Here is a 27763-nt window from a genome sequence, read left to right as displayed (position 1 = left end):
CAGAAGTTCTCTGGAAAGATAAAAACCTTTAGCTCCTAAAAGAAAATTATGGGCATAAATTAGTTAAGAAGAAATCCTGGGGATGGGGAAGGATATGAACAAAGGTGCTAGCATATTCCATATAATCCAGAAGTTTTAAATTGAAATTAAATGTAAACAGAATTGTCAAGGGCTAGTGAGCTCTAAGAGTATGTCTAGTTTTCTAGCTTCCTGCTAATAGAAAGCAACTAAGGAAGAAGGAAAAGATAAATCATATTACTAGATTTATATTTTTGTTTTCTCTCCAGTCCCCCATGCATTTTACTCCTTAGCCTCTGTACTTGAGCCCAGGCAAATGAGACTGTTCGTCCCCTACTTCTCCATAGCCAGACATTAGACAGGATCAGTACCAGGCCAGGAACTCTGCCTTGTCAAAGACCTTGGCCATGCTACCAGTACCCAGGCACTGTAAAAATATCTGCCCTTCACCTTTGGGGGTTCAGTCTTGTGTGAGTAATACAATTTTTTAATAAATTACAGATTCATTAGTGTAGTTTTTTATAAAAAGAGCTAGATACTGAAAATGTTTCAGTGCTAAGCCAGTAATTATAATTTCTACAGCATACTTTTTTTAGAAATTATAAACCATTTCTCAAGGTATTTTATATAATCCTCAAACTGGGTAAAAGACTATGAGAAGGATGACTCTGTAGAATATTGAGAACCTGCCTTATAATTCTTACTATCTCTGGTAGACAGGCTAGGTGGTGATAAAATGCCATCTAAAAAATAAGCCAGAAAAATCATCTGTCCTTAGTAGAGTGTATTTGGTGGCCATATGTCTCAAGTACTGTTATCTCTCCTTTTTTGTTACTTCAGTTATTTCTTTATTACTAGTTGAAGATTTAATCTGTAGCTTAAATCAGATATCTAGATTGAGCTGTGTCATTTTCCCTAGATCTGTCTTCCATATATATTAACTTAGATACTATCATAAATAATAATTTTAGAATGTTATGCCACATCAGTAGACAAAAAGGCTAAAATATGTTATTCAGAGTTGGATAAATCAAACTAGTAACTTTCTCTTTGCAATAATTGAGCCAAATTGAAAGTGATTAAAGGATTACTGTTTTTGAAAAGACTGGTTTGCATTTCAGAAACATGTTATATAGGCTAGACTTAGAAGTTAATCAATTTCCAATGGCGCTTGGGTGGCTCTGTTGGCTAAGCATCTGACTCTTAATTTTAGTTCAGATCATGATCTCAGGGTGTGTGAGTTCGACCCGAGTTGAACTTTATGACGCTGACAATGGATTCTCTCTCGTGCCCTCTTTCTCTGCCCCTCTCCCACTCCTGCATAGGTACACGTGCTCCCTCTCCCTCTCTCCCTCCCTGTCTCTCTCTATTAAAAAGAAGTTTGGGCACCTGAGTGGCTCAGTGGGTTAAGTATCCGACTTTGGCTGAGGTCATGGCTCTAGCAGCTGTGAGTTCAAGCCCCACATTGGGCTCTGCTGATAGCTCAGAGCCTGGAGCCTGCTAAAGATTCTTTGTCTCCTCCTCTCTCTGCTCCTCCCATGCCCATACTCTGTCTCTCTCTGTCTCTCAATAATAAATAAATGTTTAAAAAAAAAAAAGGAAAGAAACTAGAGAAACCAGTGAACTGAAAAATCCATTGCGTTTATGTGGTTTCTATGTAGATGATAAAGAAAACAGGGAACTGAAAGATCCACTGTTCACCAGATGCCTTCTGTGCTAGGCCCTGTAAATAGAAATTACAGTGGAGATAAAGCTTCCCAGGAGATGGAAGTAGTATCCCATTTTTTTCAGATAAGGAGCTGATGGGCCTCAAAATAGTTAATTCATTTGTCCAAAAAGTCTCATAGATAGCAAAGAAATGAAGCTGATTCCACGTCTGGATGTCTTAAGCTCCAAACCTCACACTCTTTCTGATGCAGTGTATCTCACTGGTGACCTACCTGAGTTTTAAGACTTAGCTCTGCCTGAGGCTAACTGTATTGTATTACTTTTTCCACGTCAAATCATCATCCATCTTTGGAAATGTCATCAGTGTTTGGAAACCATTTCTTTCTTTTTTTTTTTTAAGTTCATGTATTTATTTTGAGAGAGAGAGAGAGAGCACATGCATGGAAGTGGGAAAGGAGCAGAGAGAAAGGGATAGAGAGAATCCCAGGCAGGCTCTGCACTATCAGCACAGAGCCTGACCTGAGGCTTGAACTCACAAACTGTGAGATAATGACCTGAGCTGAAATCAAGAATCAGACACTTAACTGATTGAGCCATTCAGGTGCCTCTGAAAACAACTTTTATTTTTTAAAACAACTTTTACCTAAGGACGTAAGTCACATTTTATAACCTAATACATCTAGCCTACTGTACAATTGATAAAGCCTAGCCAAAACTAATAGCTAGCTGAAAAAAACACAAGTAAAGCTGTGGTACTATAGCTAATTTATCATGACAGCCAATTGGCAGTTTCCGCTTATTCCTAAAGGTTGATTCTGGAAAAGTTTATGGAGGCTGGAGGCGTTAACATTTGCAAGGTTTTGAAGAACGTTTTTCCTTTAAATTGTCTTTCAAATTTTAGGTTTCACTGCCTCAAAGCTCTCAAGGAATTGCCCATCAGACTTATCAGCAGCCTGTTATGTTCCCGAATCAGTCTAATCAAGGATCTATGCCCACAACAGGAATGCCAGTTTACTATAGTGTCCTTCCTCCTGGTCAACAAAATAATTTAAGGTGAGTACAACCAAGAAACCTAATCCTATAGCTTCTCATTGTTTATCACGATTATGGCCTGTTGCTAATTTTAAAATTGACTAAGAGACATGACCTGAAATCATTATCTAATATAGAACAGAAAAACTATGATACAGTCGACTTTTCTAATAGTTCTTCTCACAAAATCAGTATAAGCAAAACATTTCATATGTACACTGAAGAAGAGTCAAATCATCTTTCTCTCATGTGCCTAAAAGTAGACAATTCTCCTCTTAACCCATAGTGGTCATAGACCTTGGAGTTTGGGGCATTTCTTAATATTTAAGATTTTTGTAAGGAGTTGGGGGAGAATGTTTCTTGTATATAACCTTAGCAAAATTTCTTGCTGAAATATTTCAGGCTATGGGAAGCTCATTTTTCATCACTAAGAGGAGGAAGGCATATAGCAGAAGCAAATGATAATAGCTCTGTGTAAAAGCGAGTTATGGAACTACTTCTTTAGCTGCTTCAACTTAGAAGAATGAAGCTTCTCTGATAAGCCTAATGTGATACAAATAGTAATCTTCCTTTGAATTGTGTGACTTTAGTCCATTATTCAGAAAGTATTACAGTCTGTAATTTATTCTCATGACGTCCCTGTAAGGTTGCCAGAGGGACTGCATTGCTCTTTTCAAGAAGGAAGGACCTAAGTTTTAATTGCTGGTAAGAGGTTGGCACCGATTATGGTTACTGATGATGGTATTTAGGGATGAGGAACGGATTGACAGACTTACTTCATTGACTGTACTTGGGAGAATGGAGACTTGGCTTTCATTTTATTTTTTACCAAACAGACACAACACACACAGGAACTCGCATATTTCCTTGCCCTTTCTAGCTTTGTGACTGTCACAGATTGAGGAGACCCAGGATTTTTAATCAGCAAGTTGGTTGTGAATTAAAGGCAGCTTTGGAGTTTTATATTCTAATGAACCACAACTCTTTTGAGGTAGAGCAGCTACACACTGAAAATAGAAATGTATACTGGGTTAAATTTCCCATTTATTGTGTAATTTTAAATTCTGTAAATAAGGAGAAAATGCTCCCAATCTGAACCTTTTTTCCTTGGGTCTATAAATTTGGGGTCTGTAATTCCAGTTCTGGTTTTCAGTTGTTGGAAGCAGAATTTTGTGCTCAAGCAAATGAATGGTATGAGAATGGCTGTGAATTATCTGCTTTTTGAACCAAAGTATAATGTTTTGTTGACTTGAGAGAAAATGACCAAAGAAATCATTCCAGTGTAGAGCAGAAGCTAAGAGAAGGGGATATTACTTAATACAGTGACTCATTAGAGATCAAAACACCCCTTTTTTTTTTTTTTAAGTTTTATAGGCCTGCATGCTGGGTAGAGGGGCTTTCTTGAAAGAAGATCAAGTCTAAAAGGACCTATAAAGATGTCTTAGACTTTAAACTTTCCCATGTTTGTTATATTTATCCGTCCTTTGAAACAAAAGCAATCTTGTCTCTACTTCTGAAGGAGCTGGCCCTGGGCGTGTCTGTAGATGTGAAAGAGCACAGGCCTGTACAGGCCACCCCTAAATTCAAGCTTATTTTAAGTATGATGGCAGGATCTAAAGACTGTCAAGTAGATGCCAATAACTACACTTTGGAAAGAACCATACAAACTTTTAGTTCCTGGGCCTGTTTCTGCCAGAAAATGAAAATTAGGGGAGCTAGCCTTGGCCTGAAGGATAGTTTGGAAGCCCAACAATTAAAAGAGAAGTGAGATTTCCTGCCAACTTGAATTTTGAGGAAAAGTTTTGAGAATTACTCAGTTTAGGGCTATGAACTGGAGAAGTAAGTTCAAGTTGAAACAAGCTAGCTATCAACTGACAGTAGTGATTGTTATTATGTAACAAACTACATCTTCCAACTACAGAATACCAATGTGAGAAATGGAATGGGCGGCACATAAAGCAAGAATGTGTATCCTGTCAGACTTTTATCCTGGTACCTTTTATGCTAGTTATTAGGTAGGAGTACAAGTCGTATACAGAATTGATTAAGGATACCCCTTAGTGAAAAACATTTGTAACTAATGTTAATTTTAAAGATTTTTAAGTTAAAAAAAATTTTTTTAATATAACAGCATTTCAAAAAATATAACAGCATTCTTTACAGAAATTTTATTTGTGATTCCGGGCAATATTTAATAAACAAATTGCCATAATATTTCAGATTTCCAACTTAAAGATCAACTGTTGGCATTTACTAATTAAATTGTCATATTACTGTCCAAGGGCTAATATTATAGAGACCATTCCTTTATTAGATTTGTTAACTTGTATAAATTATATTTTATCTTACATACTCCAGTGTATTTACATGCAGAGCAGAGGTTTATCTGAATACTTCAGCACCTAGAGCAGGGCCTAACCCAGTGTAAAAGCTTAGTAAATGCATAGTGAATTGAATACACTTCTTTAATGGCAGAGGCCAACTTACACATATGTATTGGTACATATATATTATTCATTCTCAGTTATGTACAGTTATGGGCCTTAATGTTACTATTTTCTTTCTGCAACCTCTATATGCTTTTAAATTTTTCATTAACTTTTTTACTACAAAATTAATTATGTTTGCTGACACAAGTTAAACCGTCAGTACAAAGGTGTGTAAAATGAAGGCTAATCACCAGGCCCACTCTGCCCTCACCTCCTAACCAGTGTTCACATTCTAGAGTGTGCATTCTGTCACATTAGTCTCCTGCCCAAGCAAACATATACACATCTCAAATACCCATGTATTGAAATTAGGCAATAGGTTCTAATGATATAGACATTATCTTGTATTCATTTTTTAACAACATATTGTCAATATCAGATTAGTAACATTCTGTCTAAGACATTCTTGCTTTGTGTGTTTGTTTCTTCCTAATTTCTTCACAAACATAATTTTACATAAATGCAATCATATCGTGCAGGTAGTTTTTTGTTGTTGTTATGATTTCCTGCTCTCTCATGACCCTGTCAATAAGATCCTTTTCCATATACACACATGTCGGATAACCCATGTTTCTCTCCTGGTTCGTATCCTTCCTCTCTTCCTCCTTGTACCTAATCATATTCTACAAGTAAGATTGATAAACACAGACATAAAATGGAATTCATAAATAATTTAAAATATGAAATGTCTACAACATGGGTTTTTTTTTAAATATACAACCATATCATGTTTCAAATATGATGAGAGAATTAAATCTTTCAAATTTAGTATTACAAGTGATACACTAGATTTTTTTTTTTTTCATTTGTTTATTTTAAGACACTGTGCTTGTAACTCCTACCGTTTTCTCAGGAGTCTAAATGTATGCCCTAGTCCTTAAGGCTCTTCATCATGGAATCTAACTGATCTGATATCAGGTTAGGAGAAGGTCTTAACCTGACTACTTTTTATACATACTTGAATCTTGTGCCATTAAGTATTAATTGATGAGGGAGCACATGGTTAGAAGAAGATGAACTCAGGGGCGCCTGGGTGGCTCAGTCGGTTAAGTAGCTGACTGACGGTTTTTAAGATCAAGCCCTGCATCTGTGCTATCTGCGCTGAATCTGCTTGGAATTCTCTCTCTCCCTTTCTCTCTGCCCCTCCCCTGCTCTCTCTTTCTCTTTCTCTCTCAAAATAAACATTTAGAAAAAATTTTAGAAAGAAGATGAGCTTTGGAATCCAAACCTGACTTTAAGCACGTGTTACTTTAGGCATCTTATTTAGTCTTTTTGCCCTCTGTTTTTCTCATTTGCAAGATAAGAATAATACCTCACAGGATTAGTATGCAGAATTTCACGTGTAGGGCTAAAACACAGTTTATGCTGCCTGTGTTCTTAAGTAGAAGACACTGAAAATAGTTAAAACATTTTATTGCTAACTCAGAGCCATAATCCTGAGCATCAGTAATTACCTTGTGACACCCATAGAATTTTGAAGCATGTTGGAGATATTTTCATTTACTTTCTAACTTCAGGGTCTTTCATTGTCAGTTATTGTTAGTGTAGTGCTTTAAATCTGTAGTAGAGTTACCAGAACTAAGTTTTTAAAAAGAAAGGCTGTGAGTCAGATGCTAGAGGGCTCTACTTTGAAAAAAAGGTTGTGGGGTCCTTGAGGAATTTGTGACTTCTGTTCTAATAGTTCACATGCCTTTATCTCTTACCTGGATCTGAACTGTGTTCCAGATTATTGTGGTGGTTAGACACTTCCCTGAAAAGTAGGAGGGAAGTTGAAAGAAACTATAGAATATCATTAGTTTGTCCTTGAAGCAGAAAATATTTTCAAGTGTTATTCCCAAGTAGACTAAATATAATAAAATGTTTATTTTCTAAATTACTTGCGTTTTCTGTGTGACCAGATTGTACATACTCTTTTCTTTATGCCAAGCTAATATTTCTTAAAAGACATTCCCTCTGTAGATTTTACAAAATTTATCTATGGGCTCCTGGATTGTTCAGTTGGTTAAGCATCCAACTCTTGATTTCAGCTCAGGTCGTGAACTCACAGTTCGTGGGATCAAGCCCCATGTCAGGCTGTGTGCTAATAGCAAGGAGCCTGCTTGGGATTCTTTCTCTCTATCTCTCCCCAACTTGTGCACTCGCTAGCTCGCTCTCTCTCCCTCTCAAAATAAATAAACTTTAAAAAAAAAAAGAAAGAAAGAAAAAAATTATCTCCATTTACTGCAGTGAATTTGAAATCTGCATTTTTACCAAAACATTAAGCTGAGGAATGAAAAAAATGTTAATACGCTATCCCTTCAGGGTAACTTACTTAAAGAAACTATGTACAGTTGGTCATTGTTGTGAATTTGTATTTGCAAAATTGCCTATTCCCTATAATTTATTTGTAATCTCAAAACAGATTATTTGCAAGCTTTCTCAGTCATTTGCGGATATGCACAGAACAATGAAAAATTTGAGTCCCCCAGCGTACACAGCTGAGGTCAAACATAAGGTTGCAAGTCTTCCTCCTTACTTCAGCTCTCATACTGGAAATGTCCTTTTCAGTCTATTTATAGTGCCATAGTTTTGACATTTTTGTGCTGTTTGGTGATTTTGCTGCTAAAATGGCCCCCAGGCATAGTGCTGGCGTTCTTTCAAGTGTTACTAAGCACAAGAAGGCTGCCATGTGTCTTATGGAGTAAATACGTTTGTTCTGGTATAAATTATATTGTTGGCCATCAGCTCAATGTTAAGGAATCAACAATGTTGCACATCTGGAAAAAGGAAGTTTGCCCATCTGTAGGGGAAACCACTCCAGAAAGTACTAAGGTAACCTCTAAAGTGTGCGATGGAGTAACAGTAAAGATAGAAAAGCAGATAAATGTGTGGATTCCTGGGATGACAACCAATAAGAGCATAATGACAGCATTGTAAGGCCAAAATGACAAAGAAATTTTGGTCAGATTACTCTGGTCAGGAAAGTGTTAAAGCCTTCTCAAGTAATGGTGTGTTTTTTTATGTTCTTATTTATTTTTGAGAGAGAGACAGCGTGAGCAGGGGAGATCAGAGACAGAGGGAGACACAGTATCCGAAGACAGGCTTCAGGCTCTGAGCCAGCTGTCAGCACAGAGCCTGATGCAGGGCTCGAACCCACGAACCATGAGATCATGAGTTGAACCGAAGTCAGACGCTTAACCAACTGAGCCACCCAGGTGCCCCTCAAATAATGTTTAATAAAGAAATACTGCATATAACTAGTTATTGTAAGAAATCTATATTAAAGGTCTTTAAACAGATACACATGAAAATAAGGTTACATGTTGATCAATTGATGAGGATATTGTGACCAGGGGCTCTCAGTAACCCTGTATTTCCTGTAGAGACAATGGTTTGGTATTTGCTTATTTGGTGTTCATATGACTTTTAGAACATAATTATCATGCATGAATAACTAAATTTTATGCCTCATACTGTTTTAGGCACCTTAAAGGCATGTAGAATGCAGTAATAGTGTAAAGTTTATATTGTTTGTGAGTTTTAATCATTTCACTGCTAAAGCCTACTAAATCTTAGTAAAGTATTAAATTCCACTAAAGACTATGAAATTTGACAAATTTATACATTTATTTTTCAGAACACTATAAAAAGTTTGCTTTCCTCTCTAATGCCAAGATTCAATCCAGCAACAATTTACATATTTAAGTATATTTAGATATGGAAAAAAAAATAAGACATAGTCCTTGTCCTTAGGGAGCTATAATTTTTTTTATGAAAAGCTAAACTTAACACATAAGAAACAAGTAGAAGTCCTATAAGAAAGGGATGATTTGAGAGCCTTAAGGAACAAAATATGTATAGCTACTAAGCATTTTTCTAGTATATATAACTTAGCATTATTACTGTTTGAGCCCTATCTTCCTGGTCAGCATTTCCCCACCTTCTGTTTCAATCCATCTAAAACAGGGTTTTTGAGGTGCCTGGTTGGCTCAGTCAGTTAAGCGTCCAACTCTTGATTTTGCTTCAGGTCATGATCTCACAGTGGGTTGTGCTCCAAACTGAGCTTGGAGCTTGCCTAAGATTCTCCGTCCCTCCCTCTGCCCCTCCCCCACTGTGGTGCATACATGTGCTCTCTCTCAAAAAAATGAATTCTTTAAAAAGGGTTTTTATTACAGAAAGCTTAGAAATGCAGATAAAAACCTTTCTTCCAGAATGTTTTCTTGTCTAAACTCTTTACATTTCTAGAACCTTGTCTTTAAAGTGTCCATCTTTGAAAAGGATAAGAATGTGTTTGAAGAATGTGTTTGTTTTTATTTTACATATAGACTATGAAACATGGGGAAAGTTAACCATAGAATTTAACCTGAAGGTCTTAACTTTTCTACCCTGATTTCTAGAACCCTATCTTATAACTTATCTACCAGTGATTCTTAATCTTATCAGCTTGTTAGAATCACCTATAGAGCTCTTTAAAAATACTGGTAATAGGGACTCCTGGGTGGCTCAGTCAGTTAAGTGTATCCAACTCTCGATTTCTGCTCAGGTCGTGATTCCAGGGTCATGAGATGGAGCGCCACATTGGATTCCACACTGACAGTATAGTCTGCTTGGGATGCTCTCTCTCCCTCTCTCTCTGCCCCTCCCCTGCTCACTCTCACACGCTCACTCGCTCTCAAAAGAAATAAAGAAACTTAAAACACTGGTCATAACCCCTAGTTTTCTACATTGTCATTTCACTGGCATGGGCCTGATCTGGGTGATTCTTCAGGCAACAAGAGTTAAGACTCTTCACCTGCACTAAGCCCTTCTCATCTTGTTTCTTTCTATAGAGTTGAGCTGTGTATAGCCATAACGCAGTAATATTTTACACATCTGCAAGAAAATTGTCTTTTTATCACTGTTTGTTGGTAAACTTTCATCCAAAACCCAGTATTTAAAGATAAAACTATATAAATTACACATTCCAACAAGTATAGTCAATTTTAGATGGAAAGTACATGCTAAACTGTGAGCCTAAATGGTCCTCATCCAATACACGCTTTATGTTTTTTATTAATGAACTATAATGAGCTCCATTCCATTCCCAGATTATAAAAAGATATAAGATTTCTATAAGAACAGTGAGCCTTTGTTTTGAAAAATGTCTTCCTTAGCTTGAGTTGCTTAGCAACCTCTTTTTTTTTTTTTTGGCAGAGGCTCCTTCTGCAGAAAAATAGAATTTGAATTGTTAATTTTACTTTTCAGCTCAATCTTTCAGTTATCACTGAGGTGATTTTTTATTTGGATTAGATTCTGTTATGTATACTGTGAAAATTACAAGTTACGTTTTGTCATTTTCAGCAAGCCATGTAGTGGTCAGAGAAGCTAGTTTTACAACCAATCGTGGGATTTCTCTCAGTTTTTGGTATGAAGAGAAAATCCATTCCTGCAGTGTCTTCAGAAGTGGCAAGCTAGTTGGATAATATCTTTAAAATGCCCTCATTTTGATGGATTTTTTCCCTCCTGTTTTACCTTTCATTTCTCATTTTTATCTTGAAACTCAAAAGGAAACTATACTTACTTTGTTTTTGATCTGTCCTCTCAAAGGGCTAGCATACACAGAGAGAAACTTGAAGAGACCGTAACCTTTATTTTTCAGAACTTGCTAAAAAATGCTTCTCAGTATCTTTATGAAATGATGAAAAAGAAAAACTCCTCTTAGGTCTTCTCCCTTTTTCTTCCCCAGAGTCTGTTTTTCCCCATTTTTATATCCTAATATTCCTGTGGTATCCCCTTTGTCCTGCTTCTGGAACCTGTCTTGGATTCGTTTTATTTCTCCTAAACTTCTGATTCCACATTTTAACCTTTTCGTTTGCCTCAGCCATCCTTTGACATAACTGATGGTAACAAAGTCTCATTTTGAACCATATCTTTTGGTATTATGTTTTTGTCATTAACTAGGAAGTTAACTCCTAGCCTAGAGAAATAAAATGTAATAAGAAAATGATTTGGGAGGCTCAAACATTCACTTTCCACAACATTCGTTTTCTCTTCACTGAATGTAAAATATGCCTTTTACTATTTTTGTAAGCATGTATTTATTAGCAAAATTTATTAGTGAATTAAGTTTCATTGACAAAATGTTAAATGGGAAGGAAAGAAGATGCTATAACTTTTTCATATTTTTGTGAGTTCAAAATGACTCGTGTTAATATTTTAGATTTAGAATAATAATATTTAATAGTTACCTATAAAGAATGAGGAGGAAAGCTAACCTCTCATGCAAAAATCTCTTCATTTTACACATTATGGCTCTTCCTCATTCTCTCTCAGTGGGTTTCTGTTGACAAATACCCAGAATATTTCTCCTACATCTGTATTTTGTCTTTGAAACAGTCTTTATCTCTGATTACATATATGATACGTAGTCATTATAGAAATTTTCAAAATATAAAGTGTTTCAAAACATAAAAGAGTGTGAAAAAGCAAGGTGCCTGGGTGGCTCAGTCAGTTAAGTGTCCGATTTTGGCTCAGGTCATGATCTCACAGTTCATGAGGTCAAGTCCTGTGTCGGGCTCTGTGCTAACAGCTCAGAGCCTGGAGCCTGCTTTAGATTCTGTGTCTCCCTCTCCACATTCTGTATGTCTGTCTCTCTTTCTCAAATATAAATATTAATTTTTTAAATGTGAAAAAGCAGATCAATTACAGTCAACTCTTAGAATCAGTTAAATTTTGGTGTACTTCTCAGGTCACTTCTCAGTACATACATAATATGTAAACTTTACTAGGAATTATGTATTTTAAACAGTGTACCTATTTTAATTGCATTATTCATCAACTTTGACTTACAAATTAAATCATATAAAAATACATGGTATAAACTTCTTAATTTCTGCCTTCCCCATTGCCCTTTGTGCAAAGCAGTTACTATTCACCAAAATAATCACTGTTTAGACTTCGGTGTGAACCTTTCTAACACTTCTACTTCCTTTAGGTAGATACGTGAAAAACTTGTGGTTTAGAAAGGGAGCATCGTTGTTTTTGTTGAGAGGTTAGAAATGTTTTTATTTGTGTTACTGTTAATTTATTTTTGCATATGTGGAATTACTTTCATAAATTTTTTATTCTCCAGCTTGCTTTTTTAATAAAATATTACTTTTAAATGTCTTTCCACAGAGTATCTGGATCATTTCTGTTAGGTTAGAATAGACAAAAACCAGCTTATAAGAGATCAGGCTATGGAATTTGTGTTTAAGCTTAGTACGTTGTTGGGTTTTCTTTTTAATGTTTTATTTATTTTTGACAGAGAGGCAGAGTATGAGTAGGGGAGGGGTAGAGAGAAAGGGAGACACAGAGCCTGATGCAGGGTTCAAACTCACAAATCATGTGAGATCATGACCTGAGCTAAAGTCAGACACTCCACAAACTGAGCCACCCAAGCACCCCTGTTGTTGTTTTTAATTAGTTCAGTAGCAGTTGCTGAGATAGATTTGATTTAAGCCAAGACCTCAAGCAGAAGGGTCCCCTAATACAAACCTCAAGTGGCAGGATCCTTGCCTGTGATGGTCCCATTCGGAAGGGGATACATCTAGGAGGCCTTTGAAAGAAGATACAAATATTTGATAATATTTTAAGTGAGGTTTAAAATTTCAGATATTTTGATGGAAAATGTTTCACTAGCAACAGTAGAATGTCAGGGTTGGCGGGGTACCTGGGCGTAGTCTGTTGAGTGTCTGACTGCAGCACAGGTTATGTCCACATTGGACTTGCTGCTGGCAGCCTGTCAGCACAGAGCCTGCTTCAGATCCTCATTACCCTCTCTCTGCCTTCTCTTGATTGTGCTCTCCCAAAAATAAGTAAATATTTTTTAAATGTTTTTCAGTGTTAGAGTTGGGAATTAGTGTAATTATTATTTGGATATCATTTACTTAAAAATATGTACTAGATGTAGAGTCAACAAACTTATCTGTAACAGGCCAGAAAGGAAGTATTTGGGGCTTTAAAGGCAAAAATATAAAATTGTTAATACTATTTTAGATATTTGTATAAGAAATAAAATAGATTTCCAAAGAAATTTTGACAAAATCCAAAATACAATAATAATTGAGGACAATTGTTTTTTAAAATACAGGCCTTCTGATGAGATGAATAGAATTGCTCTAAGTAGGGAGATAACATTTCACTTCATTAAGGCTCAAAGTGAGTGTTTTCTATCCACTTGATTGCAAATGTTTATCAGTAACAATCATTCTTGGCACAGAGTCATAATTGGCCTAGTGGCCATAGTTTGCCAATACTTAGACTAGATAATTAATAGCCAGCAGTAGGAAAGACTAATAGGAAACCAATGAAATGAAGGCTGGCTGCACAGGAAGAGAGGAATAGGGAAGCCAAAATACAAGATTTCAACAATTAATAGGTGTAGTTAGGGAGGATGAAAACCATTAGAGAAGACACTGGATGTAACAAGAGGTCATTTGCAGCCTTCCAGACAGTATGTAGTAGATTACAGAACTCTGAGAAGGAAATGACAAGTTTAGACAGTTCATGAAGTCTTATGTATAAAAGGTCCAGAGTATTTATTCAAAAATAGTTAGTACTTTTTTAAGGGAAGAACTTGTATAAAGGAGAAATTTGGATTAAAAATGTATTTTTTACATTTTAGGGGAAAAGTAAGTATCTTAATCTTCCCTGCCTACTTTTTGAATCATTAGATTTTCACTGCTTTCTTCCCTGTGTAAGTTTTAAGCTTTTCCAAGTTGTTTCTAAAAACCCGGTGATGTTCTGCACAGCCCAAGATTTGGAATGGCTTTCCATTTTATTTGGTATTCCTCCAGGCCATAAGTAACCTAGATAACACACAGTCCCCTGAGATAGGCCAAGTTTAGGAAGTGGAAGAGGTTTGTCTTAGAAATACCCCTCTGGCGTATCCTGTGTATTTTATTTTGTGAATGATTTCTGTGGCTTGAGTGTGCTGATTTTGTATTTTACTTAATAGTTTTGGAAAGAGTATGAGGTACATTGATGTAATGATCTTAAGAATCTTCACCCTCCTGTCTTCCATTTCTAGCTGAGATGGGTATTGGGATTTATTCTCCTGCCTTAACTTAAAAATAGGGGTGCCTGGGTGACTCAGTCAGTTACACATCCAACTCTTGGTTTCAGCTCAGGTCATGATCTCACAGTTTATGAGTTCAAGCCCTTCCACACAGGCAGTGTGGAGTGGGGGGGGGGAGCGCGGAGGGCAGGTTCTCTCTCTCTTCTCTTTCTACCCCCTCCTCTACTTGCACACTCTCTCTCAAATAAACTTAAAATATTTATATATACAAAGCAAGTTTTCTTTAGACAGTGAGGGACAGTAAATCCTGAGAGAAGGAAAATAAAATGAGTCTCATCAGTGTCCTAGCTTGCTGCCTAGCGAGAATTTTCTAGCCACCACTCAAGGAGGGGAGGCCCATGCAGAGCTGCTCTCTAAATTAAGGAGATGGAGTTAGGTGCAAGGAAGCCAAGGTGGCTAGAGTTTACAGGACAAAGTGCTGAAGAGAAGAGACTACCAAGAGAAGGCCTTGGAGATCTACAGAGGGACCCTTTTGAGTCTAATAGATTCCTGCCTAGTGCTTTTATGTACAAAGTCCATTCAAGGCCAGGAGCAGGCAGGACAATCCCTGGAGTTCACACAAGGATGGGAATAGTTTATATTCCTACCAGCCAGAGTGCCAAAACCTTATGATACATAAGACATAGAGTAGAGCACCTAAAAGGACACTGTCTCAGTAGTGGGGGAACATTAGCCTGAGATTAAAGGCTGCCCTGGTCATTCCTCAAGAAAAGCAAGACTCAAAAGAATCAGATGATCTCTGGGTAACTTAAATGTGACTCAGGGCAAATATTGTTAAAAAACACAAGAATATCCAACGCTCAGCAAGATTAAAGTTACAATGCTTGCCATCAAATCAAAAGTTACCAAGTTTGGAAAGAAGTAGGAAACTAAGGCTAGTAATGAAGAGAAATACCAGCTAATTGAAGCTGATTGCAAAATAATGTTAATATAAAAATCAGAGAGGGAAAAAAATGAATCGAGCATCAGTGCTCCTAAAGGGGCCTAATACATGTGTAATTGGCATCCTCAAAAGAGAGAAAAGGATAGAACAAAAAAATATATGTGAATAAGTAATAGCTGAAAATTTTTTATCTGATAAAAATTATAAACCCACAGTTCCAGAAAAAGTTCAACAATCTCCAAGAAAAAGAACATGAAGGAAAAAACTTCTAAAAAAAAAAAAAAAGTGGTAAAGAGAAAATCATAAAAGCAGCCAGAGAAAAAAAGACATTACATAAAGGTGAACAGAGGTATGAACGGCAGCAGACTTCTTGCTAGAAACCATGCAAACCAGAAGACAGTGCCACAACATCTGTATTTGAAGTAATGAAAGAAATAAGCTAGAGTTATACCAGTAAATTTATTTTTTAGAAACAAAGCTGAAATGAAGACAATTCCAAATGTACAAAAACTGAATCACAACTGACCTGCACCACAAGAATTGTTGAAGTCTTTCAGACAGAAAGAAAATGTCTGATGGAAACTGGCCCCCGTACAAAAGAATAAAAATAAAAAGTCAAGCAGTATAACTGTCTCAAAAAATTGAGGATCTTAGAAAGAACTATATGGAAAGTCATCAAGAATTCTCAAACCCCAGTTAAAACAGAAACACACCCTGGGAAATTTTGTTCAAAAAGTTAAACCTACTATGTGACCCAACTATTCCACTTCTAGGTGGAATTTATTTAACCAAGAGAAATGAAAACTGGAACCAACCCAAATGTCCAGCAACAACTGAATGGTTAAACAATTTGTGTTACATTCATCAGTGACATATCACTTACCAATAAAAAGAATGAACTATTGATATATACAACATAGATGAATCTCTTAATTACCCTGAGTGGAGAAAAGCCAGACAAAGGTATATACTACATGATTCCATATATATGAAACTCTAGAAAATGCAGCCTAACAGGTAACAGGGAGTTAGTTGATGGGGAAGGAGGAAGGAACTACAAATGGGGCATAAGTCAACTTCTGGGGTTAGTGATGGTTTCGTGATATTTACACATGTCACAGCTCATCAAATAATACCCTTAATGCGCAGTTTATTTTCCATCAGTTATACCTCCTTAAAGCTGTAAAAAATTATCTTGATCTTCTTTTCTAATAGTGTGAGCAAAGACCAGTTTTATTTAAAATGAAGAGAAAAGCTGCAAAACACATCTTTAAAAATAAGTATTTTGGGGGGTGCCTGAGTGGCTCAGTCAGCTAAGTGACCAACTTCAGCTTACATCATGTTCTTGTGGTTCATGAGTTCAAGCCCTGTGTCAGGCTCTGTGCTGACAGCTCAGAGCCTGAAGCCCATTTCAGAATCTGTGCCTCCCTCTCTCTATTCTCCTCACCTCCCTCCCTCCCTCTCTCTCTCTCCTTCAAAAATACGTATTTTTAAGGAAAAATATATACTACAGTGCATTTAACAGAGCCATAAATAATTTTTTAAAGCTTTTAAGAAAGTAAATGCCTGAAAAGAATTCCAACAAAATAGATGTAAAACCTTTATGCAGAAAACAAACATGGAGAGAAACTAAACATCTTTGATGTTGAAGTTTTGCACACCCTGTGGTTGAGCAATTTTTGCTACTAGGTTTATACCTTAATAAAGAAGCCAGTAGTGTCCCAGAACCCAAATATTATTCAAGCTAAGAATGGTTTTTAAATTTGTAAAGATAATTTTAAAAAATCAAGAAGAATAAGCAGTGCTGTCTGTATATCCCACAGAGCCTAACTGTGTATGCTAGGTGGTCCTTTGCAGAAAAAATGTTCCAGCCTCTACCTTAAAACCTTAACAGATGTGTACCAGAGACCTGTACATTAATGTTTGTAGCAGCCACCCAGATAGAATGGATAAATGTCTTATTGTGTATTTGTTCAGAGCACAACTATACAACAGTTAGAGGTGCATGCAGGGGAAGGTATGGGGGCTTCTAAGATACTAGTGGTGTTTTGTGTCTTTATTCAAATGGTGGTTCATTTTATAACTCTTTGAACTGTATAACATTTGTGGCCACTCAAATATATTATATATATATATATATTTCAAACCCCCAAAAAACATAATAAAAGCACTTGAAGAGAGACTTAACTATGGGGGAAGACTTTAGGAGATAAAAAGCCAAATGAATGAGAGTTGAGGAAATCGAGACAACTTTTGAGGAGAATTGCTTTCATAAAAGGGAACCTTGAATTGAGATAGTATATGGGAGGGGAAAGGAGGTCAAGAAAGAATGTCCTTTTCTTATTGGAAAAAGAAGTGTTTGTATATTGAAGGGAAAGACAGTAGAAAGCTACACCCCTGCAGGACAAAGAGGAAGAGTTGTAGGGTCCGGAAGGAGGGGGAGAGCCAGCATTCCAACTGAAGCACGTTAGCCGTAGGTAAAGGTGGGAAATAGAGGAAACACAGAGTAGCGAGTTCAGTTCTGTTAGGGGATAGGTACGGAAAGGAGTTTGTGAAAATCTTTCCTCGTGGCTGTTTTTTTACCCACTGATTTAGGATTTAAGATAGTAAGTACATTGTCAAAGAGTAGATAAATATTGGAAGGTTTTTTAATGTAAAGATCCAGTGCAGTTACATTAAGAGATTTCAGAAGGAAAGCAGCAGGATGTGGGGAAATGTAACAAATATGTCTATGAAAGCTTATTATATAAAATGCTTTTATCACTTCTGTACTAGAATAGGAACAGTGAAACTCAACAAACAATTCATGGAGATAAATAGTTCATTCAGTTGACAGAAACTAATAGTAAATTACCACCGGTAAGAAAATGTTTACTCACCAACAATCTTAAGAAATGAGAATTAAAGCAACGTTAACAACAAATGGAGGATAAAACAGTTAAAGTATTCTGCATAAAGACGGACATTGCTGGTTGCCAGGCATATGAAAAGCCCACTTCTGTAAATCAGTCTGATGACATTTAGCAAAATACAAAACTGCTGTACTTTTTTATTCTCTAATTATATCTCTCAAAGTCTACCACATATTTAATCCACTCCCAAAATTAAAATTGCTGCAAAACAAGTTTCCAACAGTGCTGTTAATAGGAAAATCTAACAAAAAAGATCCAAAAGAAATTGTAGAGCATTAAGAGTATAGTCAGTGGTATTTTAACATTATGTGGTGACTTGTGTATGGCTACACTTGTGGTGAAAGTAGCATAACATAGAGAAGGTGAATCACTCTTGTATGTCTGAAACTAATGTAACATTGTCAACTATACTTCAGTTTTAAAAGTTTTTAAGGCCAAGGAAATAAGGAATAACTTTTGAATAGTGTTTTAAAATTTTTTTAATGTTGATTTTTGTGAGAGACAGATTGGAGGCAGGGGTGGGGTGGAGAGAGAGGGAGACACAGAATCCGAAGCAGGCTCCAGGCTCTGAGCTTTAGCACAGAGCCCTACAGAATCCTCAAACTCACAAGCCATGATGAGATCATGACCTGAGCCAAAGTTGGATGCTTAACCAACTAAGCTACCCAGTTGCCCTAACTTTTGAATAGTTAAACTATCAATGTCCTATATTCTGCTGGGCTAATTAAGTTTGGTCTACATTTATAATGAAATTTGCTTAGTTGGCACATATGTTAAGTCAGACATTGGGACCAAAGAGTTTCAAAGTGTTTGTTGTGTGTTAACTGCTTCAGTCTTTATAATTCAGAAGAATTAAATGTGTGATACTCAGACTACTACAGTCCCCAAATGGATTGTGTTGATTAATTACAGCCTCTTTGGGGTAACATAGCCATGCATACTAAGTAATAAGTTCAGGCAGATTTCTTAACTGCCATTGACAATAAGACATCAGATACTTTAAAAAGGCAGAAAACTAAATGACTTCTAGCACCCCTTGCCAACTGTTCATAAATTTTCAAAGATAGCATCTTTCATAGCCCCTAAAAGCTATACCAGATATGGGACTTGCTTTTCAAATGAATTAATTACTGCTTGAGAAGAATACACTTAGTCCTTGTCTCCCTTAAAAAAAGTAATAATTTGAAATAAATCATGATGTGCAAAATCATGAAGAGAAGATGATGACAATAACATTTTTGTTTAGAATTTCCCGTGTTATTCCTTAAGTCATCAATCCTCTTTTGGGTGACTTTGTGTGATAGAACTACTTTATGAATACTTTTTATGTATACACCATTTTTGTTCATTCTGTCATTTCTTATTTATCTTATTTGCAACACTCTTCTTGAGATAAAGTTCACATACTATACAATTCACCTGCTCAAAGTGTACTTTTTAGTATATTCACAAATACACAACTGTCACCACAATCAATTTTAGAACATTTTTATCTCCTTAGAAAGAAACCCTGAGGTGGAAAAAAAAGCAAGTGTCCATCAATAAATCAATGTAGGTTGTACGTACTCTAGGATATCACCCTTAAAAAAGGGAGATTATGACACACTACGTCATGGATGAATCTTAAAGACAGTATGCTGTATGAAATAAGACAGTTACAGAGGGACAAGTGTTGTATGATTCTACTTGTATGAGTTACCTAGAATAGTCATAGAAACAAAGTAGAATGTTTTTCTAGAAACAGAAAGTAGAATGGTGGTTGCCAGGGGCTGGGGAGAGAAGGAGTGGGGAGCTGGCATTCATGGAGTACAGTTTGTTTTGCAAGTTGAAAAGAGTACTAAAGATGGACAGTGGTAATGAGTGTACAATAATGTGACTGTACTTAATGGCACTGAACTATACCCTGAAAAATGGTTAAGATGGTGAATTGTAAGTCACATGTATTTTACCACAATTAAATTTTTTAATGTGAATAGACTGATGAAAATAACAGGAAAGAAACCATACTCTTTAGCTGTCATCCTCTGACACTACCACCACCACCACCATCTCCCAGCCACTAATTTACTTTCTGTCTCTATAGATTTCCCTGTTACAGATATTTCATTTGAATGGAATCATAGGTAGTCTTTTGTGACTAGCTGCTTTCATGCAGCATACTGTTTTTAAGGCTCCTCCATGTTAGCATGCATCAGTAGTTCACTACTTTCACAGCTGAATAATAATGCTCATGTTCCATTGCATAGATCTACCACACTGTTTATCCATTTGTCAGTTGATGGACATTTGGGTTGGCTCCACACAGGACTGCTATAAACATTAGTTTGTGCATTTTTTAAAGTTTATTTTAGGTAATCTCTACACCCAACCAGGGGCTCAAACTCACAACCACAAGATCAAGAGTCTCATGCTCTACCAATTGTGCCAGCCACATGCTCCTAGTTAGTAAGATTATATGGTGACTCTGTTTAATCATTTGAGGAACTGTCAGACTTTTCCAAAGCAGCCACACCATTTTACTTTCCCATAAGCACTGCATGAGTGATTTAATTTCGCTGCATCCTTGCCAGCACTTGTTAATTGTTTGACTTGTTTATTGTAGCCATTCTAGTAATGTCACATTGTGATTTGGATTTTTATTTCCCTGATGACTAATGATATTGATTATCTTTTTGTGTGCTTATTAGCCATTTCTATATCTTCCTTGGAAAATGTCTATTCAGATCCTTTACCCAATATAATTGTGTTATGTATCTTTTTATTACTGAATTGTAAGAGTTCTTCCTGTATTCTAATACAAGTCTCTTAATAGATTTATGACTTAGGAAATATTTTCTCCCATTTTGAGTTGTCAGTTCACTTTATTGTTACAGTACTTTCAAGTATAAAAGTTTTTAATTTTGATGAAGTTCAGTTTATTTTGTTGTTCATGCTTTTGGTGTCAAGTCAAATAATTCATTAACAACTCTTAGATCTCAAAGATTCATGTCTGGATTTTCTTCTAAAATTTTTATAGTTTTAACTCTGACATTTAAACTTTTTATCCATTTTTAGTTAATTTTTTTTATATGGTATGAGACCAGATCTAACTACAGTCTTCTTGCACATGGTGATCAAGTTTCCCTAGCACAATTTGTTGCAAAGTCCCCATTGAATGATTTTGGCACTCTTATCAAAAATCAGATGATCGTAGGGGCTTCTGGGTGGCTCAGTCAGTTGAACTTCTGACTCTTGATTTCAGCTCAGGTTTTGAGATCGAGCCCCACACTGGGCTCTGTGCTAAGCATGCAGCCTGCTCGGGATTCTCTCTCCCTCTCTCTGCCCCTTCCAACGTGTGCGTACTACATACATACATACATACATACATACATACATACATACATACATCGTATGATCCTAGGTGTCTGAATTTGTTTCTCAATGCTAGTCTTTTAATCTGTATGTCAGTCCTCTGCCAGTGTCACATTGTTTTGATGAAAGTTTGAAATTGGGATATGTGAGTCCTCCAACTTTTATCTTTATCAAGATTGTTTTGGCTTCTCTGGGTCTTTTGCATTTTTATATGAATTTTATCATTAGTTTGTCAATGTTTACAAAGAAATCAATTGAAATTCTGATGGGAATTGTGTTGAATTCTATAGATTAATCTGGAGTATTGGCATCTTAACTATGTTAAGTCTTCCCTTCCATGAACATGGGATGTTTTCCAATTATTCAGTTATTTTATTTCTTTCAACAGTTTCTGTAGTTTTGAGTTAATTTTATATTTCTTTTATTAAATTTATACCTAAATATTTCATCTTTTTGTTTGCACTCATAGGTCGAACAGGAGAAACCTAATCGAGGACCATGGGGAGGAGAAGGGGGAAAGAGTGGGGGAGAGAGAGGGACGCAAAACCTGAGAGACTGTTGAATATTGAAAAAGGAACCAAACCGAGGGTTGGGGGGGGGGTGGTAATGGAGGGCACTTGTGGGGAAGAGCACTGGATGTTTTATTGAAACCAATTTGACATTAAACTATTAAAAAAATAAAATAAAAAATAAATAATACTATAAATAGAATTGTTTTAATTTTATTTAGATCATTCATTAGAAATGTATGGAAATACAGTTAATATTTTATATATTTGTGTTTTGTATTTACATTGTATCCTACAGCATAGTTGCACTCATTTTACTAGTTATATTTTTTTCATGGATTTTTTAGGATTTTCTATATACAAGATCATGTCATCTGTCAAGATACAGTTTTGCTTCTTTTTCTATCTAGATACCTTTTGTTTTATTTTCTTGCCTGATTTCTCTGGCTAGAACCTCAGTACAATGTTCAGTACAAATAGTGGGCACAGACATCCTTGTTTATGATTTTAGCAGGAGAGCACCCTGTCTTCCACCTTTTTTTAAAAATAGTTTATTGTCAAATTGGTTTCCATATAACACCCAGTGCTCTTCCCCACAAGTGCCCTCCTCCATCACCACCACCTCTTCCCCCCACCTTTAACCCTCGGTTCGTTTTTTCAGTATTCAGTAGTCTCTCAGGTTTTGTGTCCCTCTCTCTCCAACTCTCTTTCTCTCTTCCCCTCCCCCTGGTCCTCCATTAGGTTTCTCCTGTTCTACTGTTAGACCTATGAGTGCAAACATATGGTTTCTGTCCTTCTCTGCCTGACTTATTTCGCTTAGCATGCCTGTCTTCCACCTTAAGTGTGATGTTAGCTATGGTTTTTTTTTCCACAGATACTCCATATCAAGTTGAGAAATCTTTTCTACTCCTAGTCTGTTGAATATTTTTATTATGGAAGAGTATTAGATTTTGTGCACCTATTTTTTCTGCACCTGTTAAGATGATCATATGATTCTTGGTTTTTCTTCTATTAATAATGATATATTCCATTAATGGATTTTGCTGAGTCATGGTGTATAATTTTTTTCATGGATTGCTAGGTTCACTTTAATAGTATCTTAATGATTTTTGCATCTACATTCATAAGTAATTATGGTCTGTTGTTATCTTGTGATACCTTTGTCTGATTTTAGTATTGGGGTAATATTAGCCTCATAGAATGAGTTGAGAAGTGTTCTATTTTTTGGAAGATTTTATGAAAAATTGTTGTTAATTCTTTATACGTTTGATAGAATTCATTGGTGAATGCTTCTGTTCTGGAGCTTTTGTGTGTATAAGGGTTTTTATTATTACTACTTTGGTCTCCATTTGTTTTAGGTCTAGGGCAGCATTGGTAGTATAGTGGTGAGCATAGCTGCCTTCCATTTGTTTTAAGTCTATTTGGATTATATCTCCTTGAATCGATTTTGGTAGTTATCTATTTCTAGGAATTTGATCTAATATGTTGGTATACATTTTTCATAGTATTCCTTTATTATCCTTTTTATTTTTGTAGATCCAGTAGTAATCTCCCCTACTTATTTCTGATTCTGATAATTTGAGTTTTCTCTCTTTTATTTTCTTGATCAGTCTAACAAAAAGTTTGTCCGTTTTTATTGGTCAGTTCAGTGAACAATATTTAGGGTTTGAATTTTTTCTTATTTTTCTATTCTGTATTTTATTTATTTCTGCTGCCGTCTTTATTATTTACTTTCTTCTACTTGCTTTAGATTTGGTTTGCTCTTCCTTTCCCAGCCCTTTGTCTTCAGATAGAAATGTAGATTACTGATTTGAGAACATTCTTCTTTCTTGAAATAGGCATTTACAGCTATTAGTTTCCCTCAAGCACTGCTTTAGTTGCCTCTTTTACTATGTTGTGTCTTCACTGTCATGTATCTTATGGTCACCTTTTTTATTTCTTCTTTGTCCCATTGATAATTTAGGATTATGTTAATTTTCACTTATTTGCTTATGTCCCAAATTTTTTCCTATTGATTTCTTTTTTTTTATTTTTACTTTTCAGTTTAAATTTTATTTTATTTTTTTAATAGTTTATTGTCCAATTGGTTTTCATATAACACCCAGTGCTCTTCCCCACAGGTACCCTCCTCCATTACCACCACCTCTTTTCCCCCTCCCCTCCCCCTTCAACCCTTGGTTCGTTTTCAGTATTCAATAGTAATCTCATTCCATTGTGGTTGGAAACATACTTTGTATTATTTCTGCCCTTTTAAATTTGTTGAGGTTGTTTCATGTCCTAGCCTGTGGTCTACCCTACAGAATATTCCATATGCACTTTAAAATTATTAGGTATTCTATCATTACTTTTTTAAAATTTTTAAACATTTATTTATTTTTGAGAGACAGTGGGGGAGAGGCAGAGAGAGAGGGAGACACAGAATCGGAAGCATGCTCCAGGCTCTGAGCTGTCAGCACAGAGCCTGATGTGGGGCTTGAACTCACAAACCACAAGGTTATGACTTGAGCTGAAGTCAGAGGCTTAATCAACTGAGCCACCCAGGTGCCTTTACATAGTTGCTTTTTATATCAATTAGGAGAAAGGAAGTAAAGCATGCCACTCTTGTTTGGGGATTATACCTTTGAGCCCTACATTGAATATAAAGATTACTTTAAAATGGGATTTTTTTTTTTAAAATAAGAAACTAGGCTATTCTACCTTCCCATCTTTTGAAAGTATACTTTAAAGACTTTATGAAACTATTTGCAGAACAGGATGCTTGTTCTTTAGTTATCCCACAGGTATATCAGCATCATTCTTGGTGTCAATGGCAAATTATAGATTCCCTCAGGGAGCAAACTTAATAAGTAGCTAAATTATTACCAGAAAGAACAGCTTAAGATCAATGTAATAAAGCTAAATTATTGTTTAGCAGAGGTTTTTCGCTACTTCACTGAGCTTCTAAAGTGATGTATCCAATAGGTCCAGTAACACAGCTGCTTAATGACAGCTAGTTCCTCCTAGTGGGTCAGTCAGAATCTGGTCCTTCTCAAAATCAGTCATTCTCCCAAGAGTACCAGAGATATATTTATGGTTCACTGTGTTTGATAATAGCTGCACTTATAGTGCTCAGGCCAAAGGTATCTTTCATCTGAAATATGATAGTGGATTTTGGCTCTCAAACCAGTACTTGGAAAATTCAAAGTTCATATTTAAGGAAAATGTTAGCCCTGACTGCAGGTACTTTCACAGCTTACCTATTTATTTAATAATAAATAATCCTCTCAGTTTTCACCCGAAGCCATCAGTTTCCTAGTAAAATATGAACTGTTTCTCATATCAGAAGACTAGATTCTTCTATAATTAACTCCATGCTTTAAATTCATCATAGAATATAGTTATGATATGTCTGTAATCCAGCACCTGCCAGAGGCGTAAATGCTTTTTTGTTTTATCATCCTGGCAGAGTTTTATAATCCTCTAGGTTCACTGTTTTGTCTTAGCTGCCAGGAAACACCAAGCTAGATTCAGTGCTCAGTGAAAGCAACAATTTTATCTCAGGTGGCCTTATCCCATTTTTGTTTTGTCCTTTAAATATTTTCTTTATTTCGTAGTCTTTTCGGGTTTTAGAAGTATTTTACATTTGAGAATAGATGAGCTATAAACAAGTATTTATATAAATATGAATATTTAACCAGAAAGCTAAGGAAAATTGGTTGTTTGCGTTTAAGGAAAAACCTAAAACATTGTACAGTAAGTATTTTATTTGACATTTATTTTTCTTAATTGAGCATATAGTTTGTTGAGATTCTAATTAGCTGAGAGTTTCACTTATATTGTCCTGAATAGGTAGTGTCATCACAGAAGTATGTAAGCTAGAAGTCACTTTGACTGGCAGAAAGGTTATAAGGCAGAAAGCTAGTATTTTCTTCTAGAGACAGCAAGTCCCGCTGAGTGGCTGACCCTCAAATGAATGAAGGTTTATGTTGCCCAGGATCAGTGTAACTGCTTCCAGATGGCTGGGCTCTGACATCTGCTGAGGAGTTCTGGAGGAGATTCAGATCAGTCGTTGAAATTAAATCCTTAAAATAACATTTAAAAATCACACTTTTCAGGCAGTTTTCATAGGATATTTTTAGTGTTCATTTTTTATACTTACTAAATGTACGCATGCCTTTTGGAAAATACCAAATAATATAAATTGTCAAGAATCGGCTATGTTCCCACAACCCCAAGTTGATTGTTGTTGTCACATTCATGTTTTCCTCTCAGTCTTTTTTCTTTTCATATATGTTAAAAAGAACATATAGGTCATATTCATTTTTTTTCCAGTGTATTGAACCATTTAGCGAGCATTTTTAATTTCTTTCTTGGCGTAGAGTACTTAGAGGGGAATTAATAGGTCAAAGGATGTATTGTTCGTAAGGTGCTTAGTACATCCTTCTAGGTACTGACTTGTTTTTATTGTTTCATGTTTCATAAAAAGAAACATATCTCATTTTAATTGGCTCTTTGATCATTAGTAAAAATGTACATTTTTGTATTCCACTGTATTTTGAGTTATTTGGTCAAGTCTTTCATCATAATTCAGTAAAGTAAGTATTAATCACACATTTATTGATGAGAGAGATGACGTTCAAAGACATAGTATAAGGGGCGCTTGGGGGCTCAGTCAGTTGAGTGTCCAACTTCAGCTCAGGTCATGATCTCAGTTTGTGGGTTCGAGCCCTGCATCGGGCTCTGTGCTGACAGCTCAGAGCCTGGAGCCTGCTTCAGATTCTGTGTCTCCCCCTCTCTCAGCCCCTCCCATTCTCATGCTCTGTTTCTCTCTGTCTCTCAATAATGAATAAAAATGTTTAAAAGATTAAAAGACTGAAACAAAGACAGACTACTGATAAATGGAATTTGAACTCAAACTCCTGCTGCCTTCTGACACTCAAATACATGGTTCTTTCCACTGTGTCAAGTATTAAATGTCAAGAGCCATTAAAAAAGATAGCAAAGTGGGACACCTGGGTGGCTCAGTCATTTGAGTGTTTAGCTCTTAATTTTTGTTCAGGTCATGATCCCAGGGTCAGGGGATTGAGCACTGCATCAGGTTCTGCACTGAGCATGGAGCCTCTGCTTAAGATTCTCTCTCCCCCTTTCTTCCTCTGCACCTCCCCCACTCATGCACATGCTCCCGCTCTCTCTCTCTCGTGCGCTCGCTCTCTCTCTCTCTCTCTCTCTCTCTCTCAAATAAAAAATAAATAAATAAAGGGGCACCTGGGTGTCTCAGTCAGTTAAGCATCCAACTTCAGCTCAGGTCATCATCTCACAATTTGTGAGATTGAGCTCTGCATCAGGCTCTGTGCTGACAGCTCAGAGGTAGAACCTCCTTCGGATTCTATGTCTTCCTCTCTCTCTGTTCTTCCCCTGCTCCTGATCTGTCTCTCTCTCCTTCAAAAATAAGTAAACATTTTTTTAAAAAACTTTTTTAAGTAGCAGTGTAACATCACGAATTTGCAAGAATATGTAGTGTACATCTTAATAACAAGTATTAGTTTCCACTCACAGTGTATCATCTAGCTTCCCATGATCTAATCCAAAACACAGGAGTAACCCCTAAAGGGTCAATTTCATCCATTTATAAAGAGTTTTATGTCATTTTTAAGAAGTCTTCACACTTTGGTAGACTATAATAGGTCTTCAATTTTAAAAATATGTTTCATCATTTTTTCCACCATAGCTTTGATTCCAAAATATAGTAAGAATGCAGAAACAAATTTTAACCTCTTCCATAGAGGTATTACCTCTATGGAATTACCATTTAACATTGTAAGAATAAGTAGAACGTTATAGAAAAC

At 36.1% G+C, this 27763-nt stretch overlaps 1 protein-coding gene across 16 annotated transcripts in view; it reads left to right on the top strand.

Moving 5' to 3' along the window:
* R3HDM1 (R3H domain containing 1) overlaps nucleotides 1-27763 on the top strand; it is a 201029-nt gene that overhangs the window by 153219 nt on the left and 20047 nt on the right. For all 16 annotated transcript variants that reach the window (XM_029934656.1, XM_029934659.1, XM_029934655.1 and 13 more), the window contains one exon: nucleotides 2588-2739. In XM_029934656.1, the coding sequence (XP_029790516.1) occupies nucleotides 2588-2739 (152 nt within the window). The remainder of the gene's footprint in view (nucleotides 1-2587; nucleotides 2740-27763) is intronic.

Source organism: Suricata suricatta, chromosome 3, assembly GCF_006229205.1.
Source record: "Suricata suricatta isolate VVHF042 chromosome 3, meerkat_22Aug2017_6uvM2_HiC, whole genome shotgun sequence".
Lineage (NCBI taxonomy): Eukaryota > Metazoa > Chordata > Mammalia > Carnivora > Herpestidae > Suricata > Suricata suricatta.
Note: the sequence above shows the minus strand (reverse complement) of the source record. Positions and strands in the feature narration are given on the sequence as shown.